Here is a 13,000-nt window from a genome sequence, read left to right on the forward strand (position 1 = left end):
GAGAATGAAGAGGCTAAGATTTTATGGATCTGGCAGTTGTCACAGGCAAAGGTGTGAGGAAACCGGCCAGACATAGGTGTTGTATCAAAGAAGACAAATAAGGTCATGATAATTCATATTGCCATGCAGCAGACAAAAACATAAGAGAGAAGACCGCATTCAGGCTCTGTGAGAATTTTAAGGAAAGCTAAAGGAAAACAAGTGTATTTGAGCACTTAAAATTCACAAAGTCTGCAGAGGGTTTATAAAAACTCCTGACTTTGGAGTCGGTTTGTGCTCAGGATTTTTTGGTGATTCATAGGTAAATTTTAGACAGTAGCTGTCCCCGCTTTATGTTTAAAGATCTTGTATGTTGTGAAAAACATACAAATACAAAAAAACCACACCCCTAGGATGTAGTAATTTCCAAATTTATCCCCTGGCCCATGAAATATAATTTAAAATGGAATAGAATTAAATTAATTTGGCATCCCTATGCTTATGCCCCAGGAAAACACAATACTATATACCAAATATACAGTCATTGCTCATCTCACATTATGAGTCACCTTCAGGAGTTCCCCCACTCCCTCTCTTTCCTTAACGCTAGGGCTTGTTAACACTATAGGTTATGTCCGTATAATTTGTCACTCAGGGTATGTCTACACTACGAAATTAGGTCAAATTTATAGAAATTGGTTTTATATATTGGAGTGTGTGTGTCCCCAGAGAAAATGCTCTAAGTGCATTAAGTGCATTAACTCGGCGGAGTGCTTCCGCAGTACCGAGGCTAGAGTCGACTTCTGGAGCGTCGCACTGAGGGTAGCTATCCCACAGTTCCCGCAGTCTCCGCTGCCCATTGGAATTCTGGGTTGAGATCCCAATGCCTGATGGGGCTAAAACATTGTTGCGGGTGATTCTGGGTACATATCGTCAGGCCCCCGTTCCCTCCCTCCCTCCGTGAAAGCAAGGGCAGACAATCATTTTGCGCCTTTTTTCCTGAGTTACCTGTGCAGACGCCATACCACGGCAAGCATGGAGCCCGCTCAGCTCACTGTCACCATATGTCTCCTGGGTGCTGGCAGACGCGGTACTGCATTGCTACACAGTAGCAGCAACCCATTGCCTTGTGGCAGCAGACGGTGCAATAGGACTGGTAGCCGTCATCGTCATGTCCGAGGTGCTCCTGGCCACGTCAGCCAGGAGCGCCTTGGCAGACATGGGCGCAGGGACTAAATTTGGAGTGACTTGATCAAGTCATTCTCTTTAGTCCTGCAGTCAGTCCTATTGAACCATCTTATGGTGAGCAGGCAGGCGATATGGATTGCTAGCAGTCGTATTGTACCATCTTCTGCCAGGCAGGCAAGAGATGAGGATGGCATGCAGTCCTTCTGCACTGTCTGCTGCCAGCCAAAGATGTAAAAGATAGATGGAGTGTATCAAAACAAGAAATAGACCAGATTTGTTTTGTACTCATTTGCTTCCCCCCGTCCCCCGTCTAGGGGACTCATTCCTCTAGGTCACACTGCAGTCACTCACAGAGAAGGTGCAGCGAGGTAAATCTAGCCATGTATCAATCAGAGGCCAGGCTAACCTCCTTCTTCCAATAAGAACAATAACTTAGGTGCACCATTTCTTATTGGAACCCTCCGTGAAGTCCTGCCTGAAATACTCCTTGATGTAAAGCCACCCCCTTTGTTGATTTTAGCTCCCTGAAGCCAACCCTGTAAGCTATGTCGTCAGTCGCCCCTCCCTCCGTCAGAGCAACGGCAGACAATCGTTCCGTGCCTTTTTTCTGTGCGGACGCCATACCAAGGCAAGCATGGAGGCCGCTCAGCTCACTTTGGCAATTAGGAGCACATTAAACACCACACGCATTATCCAGCAGTATATGCAGCACCAGAACCTGGCAGAGCGATACCGGGCGAGTAGGCGACGTCAGCGCGGTCGCGTGAGTGATCAGGACATGGACACAGATTTCTCTGAAAGCATGGGCCCTGGCAATGCATGCATCATGGTGCTAATGGGGCAGGTTCATGCTGTGGAACGCCGATTCTGGGCTCGGGAAACAAGCACAGACTGGTGGGACCGCATAGTGTTGCAAGTCTGGGATGATTCCCAGTGGCTGTGAAACTTTCGCATGAGTAAGGACACTTTCATGGAACTTTGACTTGCTTTCCCCTGCCCTGAAGCGCATGAATACCAAGATGAGAGCAGCCCTCACAGTTGAGAAGCGAGTGGCGATAGCCCTGTGGAAGCTTGCAATGCCAGACAGCTACTGGTCAGTTGGGAATCAATTTGGAGTGGGCAAATCTACTGTGGGGGCTGCTGTGATGCAAGTTGCCCACGCAATCAAAGTGATCAGGAACAGTCAGCATGGATTCACCAAGGGAAGGTCATGCCTGACTAATCTAATCACCTTCTATGATGAGATTACTGGTTCTGTGGATGAAGGGAAAGCAGTGGATGTATTGTATCTTGACTTTAGCAAAGCTTTTGACACTGTCTCCCACAGTATTCTTGTCAGCAAGTTAAAGAAGTACGGGCTGGATGAATGCACTATAAGGTGGGTAGAAAGTTGGCTAGATTGTCGGGCTCAACGGGTAGTGATCAATGGCTCCATGTCTAGTTGGCAGCCGGTGTCAAGTGGAGTGCCCCAGGGGTCAGTCCTGGGGCCGGTTTTGTTCAATATCTTCATAAATGTTTTGGAGGATGGTGTGGATTGCACTCTCAGCAAATTTGCGGATGATACTAAACTGGGAGGAGTGGTAGATACGCTGGAGGGCAGGGTTAGGATACAGAGGGACCTAGACAAATTGGAGGATTGGGCCAAAAGAAATCTGATGAGGTTCAATAAGGATAAGTGCAGGGTCCTGCACTTAGGACGGAAGAACCCAATGCACAGCTACAGACTAGGGACCGAATGGCTAGGCAGCAGTTCTGCGGAAAAGGACCTAGGGGTGACAGTGGACGAGAAGCTGGATATGAGTCAGCAGTGTGCCCTTGTTGCCAAGAAGGCCAATGGCATTTTGGGATGTATAAGTAGGGGCATAGCGAGCAGATCGAGGGACGTGATCGTCCCCCTCTATTCGACATTGGTGAGGCCTCATCTGGAGTACTGTGTCCAGTTTTGGGCCCCACACGACAAGAAGGATGTGGATAAATTGGAGAGAGTCCAGCGAAGGGCAACAAAAATGATTAGGGGTCTGGAACACATGACTTATGAGGAGAGGCTGAGGGAACTGGGATTGTTTAGTCTGCGGAAGAGAAGAATGAGGGGGGATTTGATAGCTGCTTTCAACTACCTGAGAGGTGGTTCCAGAGAGGATGGTTCTAGACTATTCTCAGTGGTAGAAGAGGACAGGACAAGGAGTAATGGTCTCAAGTTGCAGTGGGGGAAGTTTAGGTTGGATATTAGGAAAAACTTTTCCACTAGGAGGGTGGTGAAACACTGGAATGCGTTGCCTAGGGAGGTGGTGGAATCTCCTTCCTTAGAAGTTTTTAAGGTCAGGCTTGACAAAGCCCTGGCTGGGATGATTTAATTGTGGATGGGTCCTGCTTTTGAGCAGGGGGTTGGACTAGATGACTTCCTGAGGTCCCTTCCAACCCTGATATTCTATGATTCTATGATCTGCTGATATCAAGGGTAGTGACTCTGGGAAATGTGCAGGTCATAGTGGATGGCTTTGCTGCAATGGGATTCCCTGACTGTGGTGGGGCCATAGACGGAATCCATATCCCTATCTTGGCAACGGAGCACCAAGCCTGCGAGTACATAAACCGCAAGGGGTACTTTTCAATTGTGCTGCAAGCTCTGGTGGATCACAAGGGACGTTTCACCAACATCAACGTGGGGTGGCCGGGAAAGGTACATGACGCTCGCATCTTCAGGAACTCTGATCTGTTTCAAAAGCTGCAGGAAGGGACTTTATTCCCAGACCAGAAAATAACTGTTGGGGATGTTGAAATGCCTATAGGTTTCAGAGTAACAGCCGTGTTAGTCTGTATTCGCAAAAAGAAAAGGAGTACTTGTGGCACCTTAGAGACTAACCAATTTATTTGAGCATAAGCTTTCGTGAGCTACAGCTCACTTCAGCTCACGAAAGCTTATGCTCAAATAAATTGGTTAGTCTCTAAGGTGCCACAAGTACTCCTTTTCTTTTTGCGAAATCCCTATAGTTATCCTTGGGGACCCAGCCTACCCCTTAATGCCATGGCTCATGAAGCCGTACACAGGCAGCCTGGACAGTAGTCAGGAGCTGTTCAACTACAGGCTGAGCAAGTGCAGAATGGTGGTAGAATGTGCATTTGGACGTTTAAAGGCGCGCTGGTGCAGTTTACTGACTCGCTTAGACCTCAGCGAAACCAATATTTCCACTGTTATTACTGCTTGCTGTGTGCTCCACAATATCTGTGAGAGTAAGGGGGAGACGTTTATGGCGGGGTGGGAGGTTGAGGCAAATCGCCTGGCTGCTGGTTACACGCAGCCAGACACCAGGGCGGTTAGAAGAGCACAGGAGGGCGCGGTACGCATCAGAGAAGCTTTGAAAACTAGTTTCATGACTGGCCAGGCTATGGTGTGAAAGTTCTCTTTGTTTCTCCTTCATGAAACCCCCCACCCCTTGGTTCACTCTACTTCCCTGTAATCTAACCACCCTCCCTTCCTCCCTTCGATCACCACTTGCAGAGGCAATAAAGTCATTGTTGCTTCACATTCATGCATTCTTTATTCATTCATCACACAAATAGGGGGATGACTACCAAGGTAGCCCAGGAGGGGTGGTGGAGGCGGGAAGGAAAATGCCACACAGCACTTTAAAAGTTTACAACTTTAAAATTTATTGAATGCCAGCCTTCTTTTTGTTTTGGGCAATCCTCTGTGGCGGAGTGGCTGGTTGGCCGGTGGCCCCCCCACCACGTTCTTGGGTGTCTGGGTGTGGAGGCTATGGAACTTGGGGAGGAGGGCGGTTGGTTACAGAGGGGCAGCAGTGGCAGTCTGTGCTCCAGCTGCCTTTGCTGCAGCTCAACCATACACTGGAGCATACTGGTTTGGTCCTCCAGCAGCCTCAGCATTGAATCCTGCCTCCTCTCATCACGCTCCGGCACATTTGAGCTTCAGCCCTGTCTTCAGCCCGCCACTTACTCTCTTCAGCCCGCCACTTACTCTCTTCAGCCCGCCACCTCTCCTCCCGGTCATTTTGTGCTTTCCTGCACTCTGACATTATTTGCCTCCACGCATTCGTCTGTGCTCTGTCAGTGTGGGAGGACAGCATGAGCTCAGAGAACATTTCATCTCGAGTGTGTTTTTTTTTCTTTCTAATCTTCACTAGCCTCTGGGAAGGAGAAGATCCTGTGATCATTGAAACACATGCAGCTGGTGGAGGAAAAAAAAGGGACAGCGGTATTTAAAAAGACACATTTTATAAAACAGTGGCTATACTCTTTCACAGTAAACCTTGCTGTTAACATTACATACATAGCACATGTGCTTTCGTTACCAGGTCGCATTTGCCTCCCCCCGCCGCGTGGCTACCCCCTCAACACTCCCCCCTCCCCGTGGCTAACAGCGGGGAACATTTCTGTTCAGCCACAGGCAAACAGCCCAGCAGGAACAGGCTCCTCTGAATGTCCCCTGAAGAAAAGCACCCTATTTCAACCGGATGACCATGAATGATATCTCACTCTCCTGAGGATAACACAGAGAGATAAAGAATGGATGTTGTTTGAACGCCAGCAAACATACACTGCAATGCTTTGTTGTACAATGATTCCCGAGTACATGTTACTGGCCTGGAGTGGTAAAGTATCCTACCATGAAGGACGCAATAAGGCTGCCCTCCCCAGAAACCTTTTGCAAAGGCTTTGGGAGTACATCCAGGAGAGCCGCGAATGCCAGGCAAATTAATCCTTTCACATGCTTGCTTTTAAACCATGTATAGTATTTTAAAAGGTACACTCACCGGAGGTCCCTTCTCCGCCTGCCGGGTCCAGGAGGCAGCCTTGGGTGGGTTTGGGGGGTACTGGCTCCAGGTCCAGGGTGAGAAACAGTTCCTGGCTGTCGGGAAAAGCGGTTTCTCCGCTTGCTGTCTGTGAGCTATCTACAACCTCATCATCATCATCTTCCTCGTCCCCAAAACCTGCTTCCGTGTTGCCATCTCCATTGAAGGAGTCAAAGCACACGGCTGGGGTAGTGGTGGCTGAACCCCCTAAAATGGCATGCAGCTCATCATAGAAGCGGCATGTTTGGGGCTCTGACCCGGAGCGGCTGTTCGCCTCTCTGGTTTTCTGGTAGGCTTGCCTCAGCTCCTTAAGTTTCATGCGGCACTGCTTCGGGTCCCTGTTATGGCCTCTGTCCTTCATGCCCTGGGAGATTTTCAGAAAGGTTTTGGCATTTCGAAAACTGGAACGGAGTTCTGATAGCACGGATTCCTCTCCCCATACAGCGATCAGATCCCGTACCTCCCGTTCGGTCCATGCTGGAGCTCTTTTGCGATTCTGGGACTCCATCATGGTCACCTCTGCTGATGAGCTCTGCATGGTCACCTGCAGCTTGCCACTCTGGCCAAACAGGAAATGAGATTCAAAAGTTCGCGGTTCTTTTCCTGTCTACCTGGCCAGTGCATTTGAGTTGAGAGTGCTGTCCAGAGTGGTCACAATGGAGCACTCTGGGATAGCTCCTGGAGGCCAATACCATCGAATTGTGTCCACAGTACTCCAAATTCGACCCGGCAAGGCCGATTTAAGCACTGATCCACTTGTCAGGGGTGGAGTAAGGAAATCCATTTTAAGAGCCCTTTAAGTTGAAATAAAGGGCTTCATCGTGTGGATGGGTGCAGGTTTACATCGATTTAAGGCTGCTAAATTCGACCTAAAATCCTAGTGTAGACCAGGGCTCAGGGGTGTGACTCAGCCACGGCCAAGTGACGTAAGTTATACCAACCTAAGAGCCAGTGTGATAGCTACTGCCTCTCGTAGAGGTGATTTTAATATGCTGATGAGAGAGCTCTCTCCCGGTCTCCCATCAGCATAGAACATCTTCACCAATTGCACCATAGCAGCCAGTTTGAGCTTCTACTGTAGATCTGCCCTGAATCACAAGGCTTCCCTGATGCACATTCAACAAAGGGATCTTTTATCTTCCATTGTGTCCTGATTCTTTTCCAGCAGGGCACAACCTGAACTTCAAAGGGTGAGTTCCAGTACTTTTTTCCCCCCAGGCAAGATCAGAGCTGGCAGCATTCCTCAAATTCAGTAAAAATAGCTCCTCACTATCTTACTAGAACAAGAACATATTATGCAGAGAATGAGATAATGATCACATGAAATAATATTTTAGAGAGAGAAGAAAGGAGGAAAGAGAACAATTCATTCTAAGCTCTGATTGGAGCTATTCTAAAAAATATACACATATTTCCTAGATAATTTGCTATTCTCTGCTTTCGGTTCAGATCCATCCTGCAGCATTGCAGGAACTCCCTGTTTTTCCATCTCCCCTTGTGCTCTGCTTCCTAGCTCACACCTGCATTGCTGCAGCTCCTATGCTTTGTTTTCTTTCACCCACGCTTTGCTCCACAAAGAGGGAGCTGCAATACAATAGGATGACTTAATAGGATTTACCAGACTGGATCGTACCATTCATTCGTGCAATCAAGTATCCTGCTTCTAACTAGGGCTAATACCTGAGGCATGAAACAGAAGTAGCAGAATAAACCTCCATAATGCACCTATCTTGATGACTCCTGTAATAAGTTATTTTCTTATACCTAGAACCATGGGTTTTTCTCACCCTCTCCATCATTATATCTTAACTTGCATAGCTGCAAAAGTTACTAGTGTCATAATATTAGCCAGCTCTTTATAGCACCCAGCCAAACATTTTGTCACCATCCACATCTTCCTATGGCAGTGATTTTTGCAGGCTGTCTGTCCTCTGTGTGCAGCAAAAATTCTTTTTCAGTGGCTCTTATGCTACTGCCCCTCGATATCATTGCATCCTCTTATTCTTGTGTATGGGACATGGGAACAAGGAGGGAGCGATCCCCATTCTTTAATTTGGAATAATTCACTCAAGCCCCAAATAGATGGAATGAGCTCCCTGGTCCATTAAAATAGGCACTTATCCCCTCTGTTTTTAAGAAACCTTTGGTCTCTTAAGCCTCATCAGCGTGAAAGAAACTGAAATTGTGACTGAAGCATGAGCTGTAATATGAGAAATAAACAAAAATGTGTCCTTACTGTCAAAAAGCCATAAATACCCTCTCTGCACCCTGTACACAGGGTCTGAGTAGTAGGTGGCATAGAGGCCCGGCTTGCTGGAATGAGGAAGGGTTGAGGATCTAGATGCTGGCTGGGATCATATCCTCACACAGAAGTCAGCAGACTGGAGGTAGGAGTTTGAACTTTGTGAGTCTTACATCCTTTGGATGCACGTGCGGCCCAGTGAGTAATTTTTGTTTTTACTGCTGCCTTGTGCCAGGCCGCGTTACCATGAGCTTGCCGCTGAACCCCAAGCCCTTCCTGAATGGGCTGACAGGGAAGCCGGTGATGGTGAAGCTGAAGTGGGGGATGGAGTACAAGGGCTACCTGGTGTCTGTCGATGGCTACATGAACATGCAGCTTGTAAGCACAGAAGAATACATAGATGGTGCATTGTCAGGATACCTTGGTGAAGTTTTGATAAGCTGTAAGAATGTCCTGTACATCAGAGGAGTAGAAGAAGAAGATGGAGAAATGAGAGAATAAGATTGTATATTTCTGGAAAATAAAGATCAGTTTTTCACAAAAGAGAATAGCAATTCTATCAGAGATCCCACAGGAGGCGAACCTGTGCCACCGCTGATAGCCCCTGCTGCTCTCCACAGCTCCTTCACTGGATTACTTCATTGAAGTCAGGCTGCAAGGGATCCACTCAGCTGCTGTTCCCCAGTGCTTCCCTTTAGGGGGTTTAACTAGAGTGTAGGGACCCGTTGAAGAGTTAATTAAGCCTCATGCTACATCATCTGGCTTCCAGTTTTTCTGCAGGGTTTTAGAGGGGACTATATGCATCTCCCTCTTTTCCGCCCCCCTCAGACTGCCCCTCTAGAGCTATGGATCCCTCACCCTCTGAAATGGCCTTTGGGAGGTCCAAGGTGGGAGGGAATAGTGCAACAGACACAGCTGAGACCCTCTATGCTAGGAGGAGGTGGATCCAGAAGGAGACCCTCTGAGACCCTAACACTAGGCAGGCATTTGGCCTAGTACATTCCCCTCTCAAACTAGCCACAGGAAGGTAATGCTCCTCTGAGCAGCACTGACATTTCCTGTACACAATTCAGGTGGTTTTATTAGACGTGAGAGATGAATTCAGAAGAGTAATTGAAGCTGCATGAGGAGGCTGGTGAGAAGGTGAATTCCCATTCTGTCTGGGTCTACAAAAACTCCACCTACCAAACCACTCTAGTTTGGTTACAGGTTTATCTATCAGGTTAGAAACATTACATCATCAGTTTTCTGGATTTTTGTTCCCACTGTATTTTTCTCCCTTTTAAATTTGTTTCCTTCTTTCTCATGAAAAAAGGAGGGTAAAGGTTAAGAAGTGTCTGAAAGTAGGGAAAACATAACATGCTCACTTTTATCCAACCCTTTTTTCCAGTTGGAAAATAGTAAATAAATGTGAAAAGTAGGGGCTTCCCTCCATTGTCACAAGATTTCGTTTATAATTTTCCAGTCAGAAATTTGACTGCTCTATCGGTTGATCCTATTACGAGCACTGAACACTATTACTTCTGTGGATGTAGTAGCTCTGCACAAATGAACCCTGTAATAAATGAAGTGGGGAAGTAGCTCCTTTTTATAAAAAGAAAAGGAGTACTTGTGGCACCTTAGAGACTAACCAATTTATTTGAGCATGAGCTTTCGTGAGCTACAGCTCACTTCATCAGTGAAGTGAGCTGTAGCTCACGAAAGCTCATGCTCAAATAAATTGTGAGCTGTAGCTCACGAAAGCTCATGCTCAAATAAATTGGTTAGTCTCTAAGGTGCCACAAGTACTCCTTTTCTTTTTGCGAATACAGACTAACACGGCTGTTCCTCTGAAACCTCTCCTTTTTATAGACACCCAGCCAGCCAGTTAGCTACAAAATCCCTGTTAGTAGCTGTTCTCTACTTGCTTTACCTGTAAATCGTTAAAAAAGCCCATAGGTAAAAGGAAGGGAGTGGGCACCTGATCAAAAGAACCAATGGGAGGGTTAGAACTTTTAAAAATTGGGAAAAAACTTTCCCTTTGTCTGGCTGTTGTTGTTCTCCAGAGAGAGAAGACACAGAGCAGCAATGCTGTAAGAAGCTTTAAACCAGCTATAAAAATTCATCAACTCATACCTAGGAATTACTTATCTGAAACCCCAGATATGTAAGTAGATCAGGGAATGTCTAGGAAGACACAATCAGGTTTATATCTTTTATTTCTGTAAGGCTTGTGGACTCCTCTGTGCTAATCCCCAAATGCTTTTGTTTTGCTTGTAACCATTAAGCTGGACTTCAAGAAAACCATTCTTGATGCTTCTTATTATATTTTCTCTTTTTAAATCTAGCAATAGCCTACATTCCAAATGTATTTTCTTTTTTTGTTTTTAATAAAATGTACCTTTTTTAATACCAGGATTGGGTTTTTGTGTCCTAAGAGGTTTGTGCATATGTTGTTTAATTAGCTTGTGGCAACAGCTGATTTCCTTTGTTTTCTTTCTCAGCTGTTCCCCGGAGCAGGGTTGAAAGGGCTTGAGGGTACCCCAAGTATGCCTTCCTGGGTCCAAAGGGGATATTTTTTTTGCATTTCAGTGGTGGTAGCATCTACCCATCCAAGGTCAGAGAGAAGCTGTAACCTTGGGAGTTTAATACAAGCCTGGAGTAGCCAGTATTAAGTTTTAGAATCCTTGTGGGCCCCCACCTTCTGCACGCGAAGTGCCAGAGTGGGGAATCAGTCTATACAGACCCTTTCAAAGTTGTAACATATAGCATGAAGCTTACCAGGGAGACTGTTTCTACACTATGTCATATGAATCCTGGCTGTCGCACCAAGCCAGCATAATGAATGTGTGATGCTATCTGTTGGGATCCACCCAAAATTTATGCATGTAATCTCCTGAGCATATCCTTGTGAGTAATATTTTATATAAACAAATACATCATGCAACATAAAGAGGATATGAAAGGATTCATCACCTGGTTCAACATGAAAATGGGAGGAAAGTTGCCAAGTGTAAATGGATGTGATTTTGAAGATAAGAACTTCAGAACAGGTGGAAATCCAAGGGTATTCTGTACCCTGGCCGTAACCCTTTAAGAGTGTAGGGCTCAGTTGTGATCTCAATTACACCCATGGAGTTCACACTGAAGTCATGGGGAGTTGAGTGGACATACTGGAAAGCACAACCAGGTCCTTGAATTTCAAATGTGAAATTCACTTCACCCACATATAGTGCAAATAATTGGGTGGGGAAGGTCATGGACTTAGGGAGGCAAAACCTACCTGAAGCCTGGTGAATGCAGTGTAGCACTCCCCCACTTGCTTCTATGCCAGGCACTCTCAAGTGGATCCACATAGATGTTGGATCCCATGGCCCCATCCCTAGCTCATGTCTGTGCTGGGCTATGTGGCTGCACAGAGGAACCTCCCCCTCCCCCCAGAGCACAGGGGCTGCCAAAACTTCCCCATGCCACTCCACCAGCACCTTGACATAGGGCTTCAGTGCTGCAGAAGGCCTTCTGGTGGCCCTGCACACCAGGGTGAATTTCATCTTAAGTGTTTGCTGTGTGAGATGTTGAATTAGGTCAGGCCAGAACTTGGTGGAGCTTGTTCAGCAATCTCATGGTTTTAAACAATTCTCAGAAATTGCTGCAGGCATATTGGAAGGCAAAATCACATCAGCCCATCCTGGTTCCGCCTTGTCTAGTGCTCTTAGTAACAAAGCGGCATTTCTTGCCTGACATCTAGGGCGCAGTGACCCTTAGGCGATGTTCTTAGTCAGCATGAAACCTGAATAAATCATATGAAAGCACAACGCAGCCAGAGGGACAAAAACAACAACAGTTGTAGCTTACATCTTACCCAGTTCATGAACTGCTGGGTTCATTGAGAAGTAAATTAAAGGGGAGGCTGTCAAGTTTAGATCTGTGGTTCCGGGCAAGGATTTACAAAATAATCTCACATGTGCAGAAATGTTCTTCTGAAATGTCTCTGTGTAAATTGGCACTACAAAGTATTTTTGTATTTAAAGCATCCTGTGCACTGTTGTGAACCAGTACACAAAAAAACTCAGCTAGAAAAATGAAACAAACTATAAATAGAAAGACAAGGTGGGTGAGGTAATAGGGTGGGTGAGGTAATAGCTCTTTATTGGATCAACTTCTGCTGGTGAAAGGTACAAGCTTGCGAGTTACACAGAGTTCCTTGTCAGGTCAGGGGAAGGAAACAGAGGGTCTGAGCTAAATACAAGTTGGAACAGATTGTTAAGCAGAAGGGTAACATACTGGAGGTGCTCACTTGAAAAGAATGAGCGGTTAGGGGCTAGATTGTTATGCATAAAGGGTTTGAAATGAGCAATTAAGGATAGCAGGCAGTAAGGTGTGTCACAAATTGTTGCAATGAGCCATAAAACCAGTGTCCCTGTTAAGCTCAGGGTTTTGAATTTGAAGGTATTGTGCAACTTTCCATTAAGGACAAGTATTGAAAGATCAGATATGGAGTGATTGCTTTGTGAAAAGTGTTCACCACAGGTGATGTGATGTTTGTGTCTTGTATCATTGTTCTGTGTGAGTTCATTTGAGAGCCAAGCTCCCATCCCCACCCCATGCCCCACCTCACCTCCGCCTCCTCCCCCTCCCCTGACCACACCACGTCCCCATTCCTCCACCTACCTCGGAATAGGGGCAGGGAGGGGGCTGAGTTGGGGTGGGGACTTTGGGGAAGGGGTTGGAACGGGGGCAGGGCAGGGGCCGAGCACCCACCAGCGCCAGTAGAAGTCAGCGCCTATGGTTTGAAGGCCAG

At 46.6% G+C, this 13,000-nt stretch overlaps 1 protein-coding gene and 1 pseudogene across 1 annotated transcript; one reads left to right on the forward strand and one right to left on the reverse strand.

Moving 5' to 3' along the window:
* Positions 1-4,793: 4,793 nt before the first annotated feature.
* LOC125630173 (uncharacterized) lies at positions 4,794-7,489 on the reverse strand. Its single transcript, XM_048835752.2, has 2 exons — positions 5,940-7,489; positions 4,794-5,353 (listed from the first exon to the last, which is right to left on the reverse strand). The coding sequence occupies exons 1-2, from the start codon at positions 6,514-6,516 to the stop codon at positions 5,046-5,048; spliced, it is 885 nt and encodes a 294-aa protein (XP_048691709.2). The 5' UTR covers positions 6,517-7,489; the 3' UTR covers positions 4,794-5,045.
* Positions 7,490-8,432: 943 nt separating this feature from the next.
* LOC125630181 (small nuclear ribonucleoprotein F pseudogene) lies at positions 8,433-8,721 on the forward strand (annotated as a pseudogene).
* Positions 8,722-13,000: the final 4,279 nt, after the last annotated feature.

The sequence above is a fragment of the Caretta caretta genome, chromosome 1 (assembly GCF_965140235.1).
Source record: "Caretta caretta isolate rCarCar2 chromosome 1, rCarCar1.hap1, whole genome shotgun sequence".
NCBI lineage: Eukaryota > Metazoa > Chordata > Testudines > Cheloniidae > Caretta > Caretta caretta.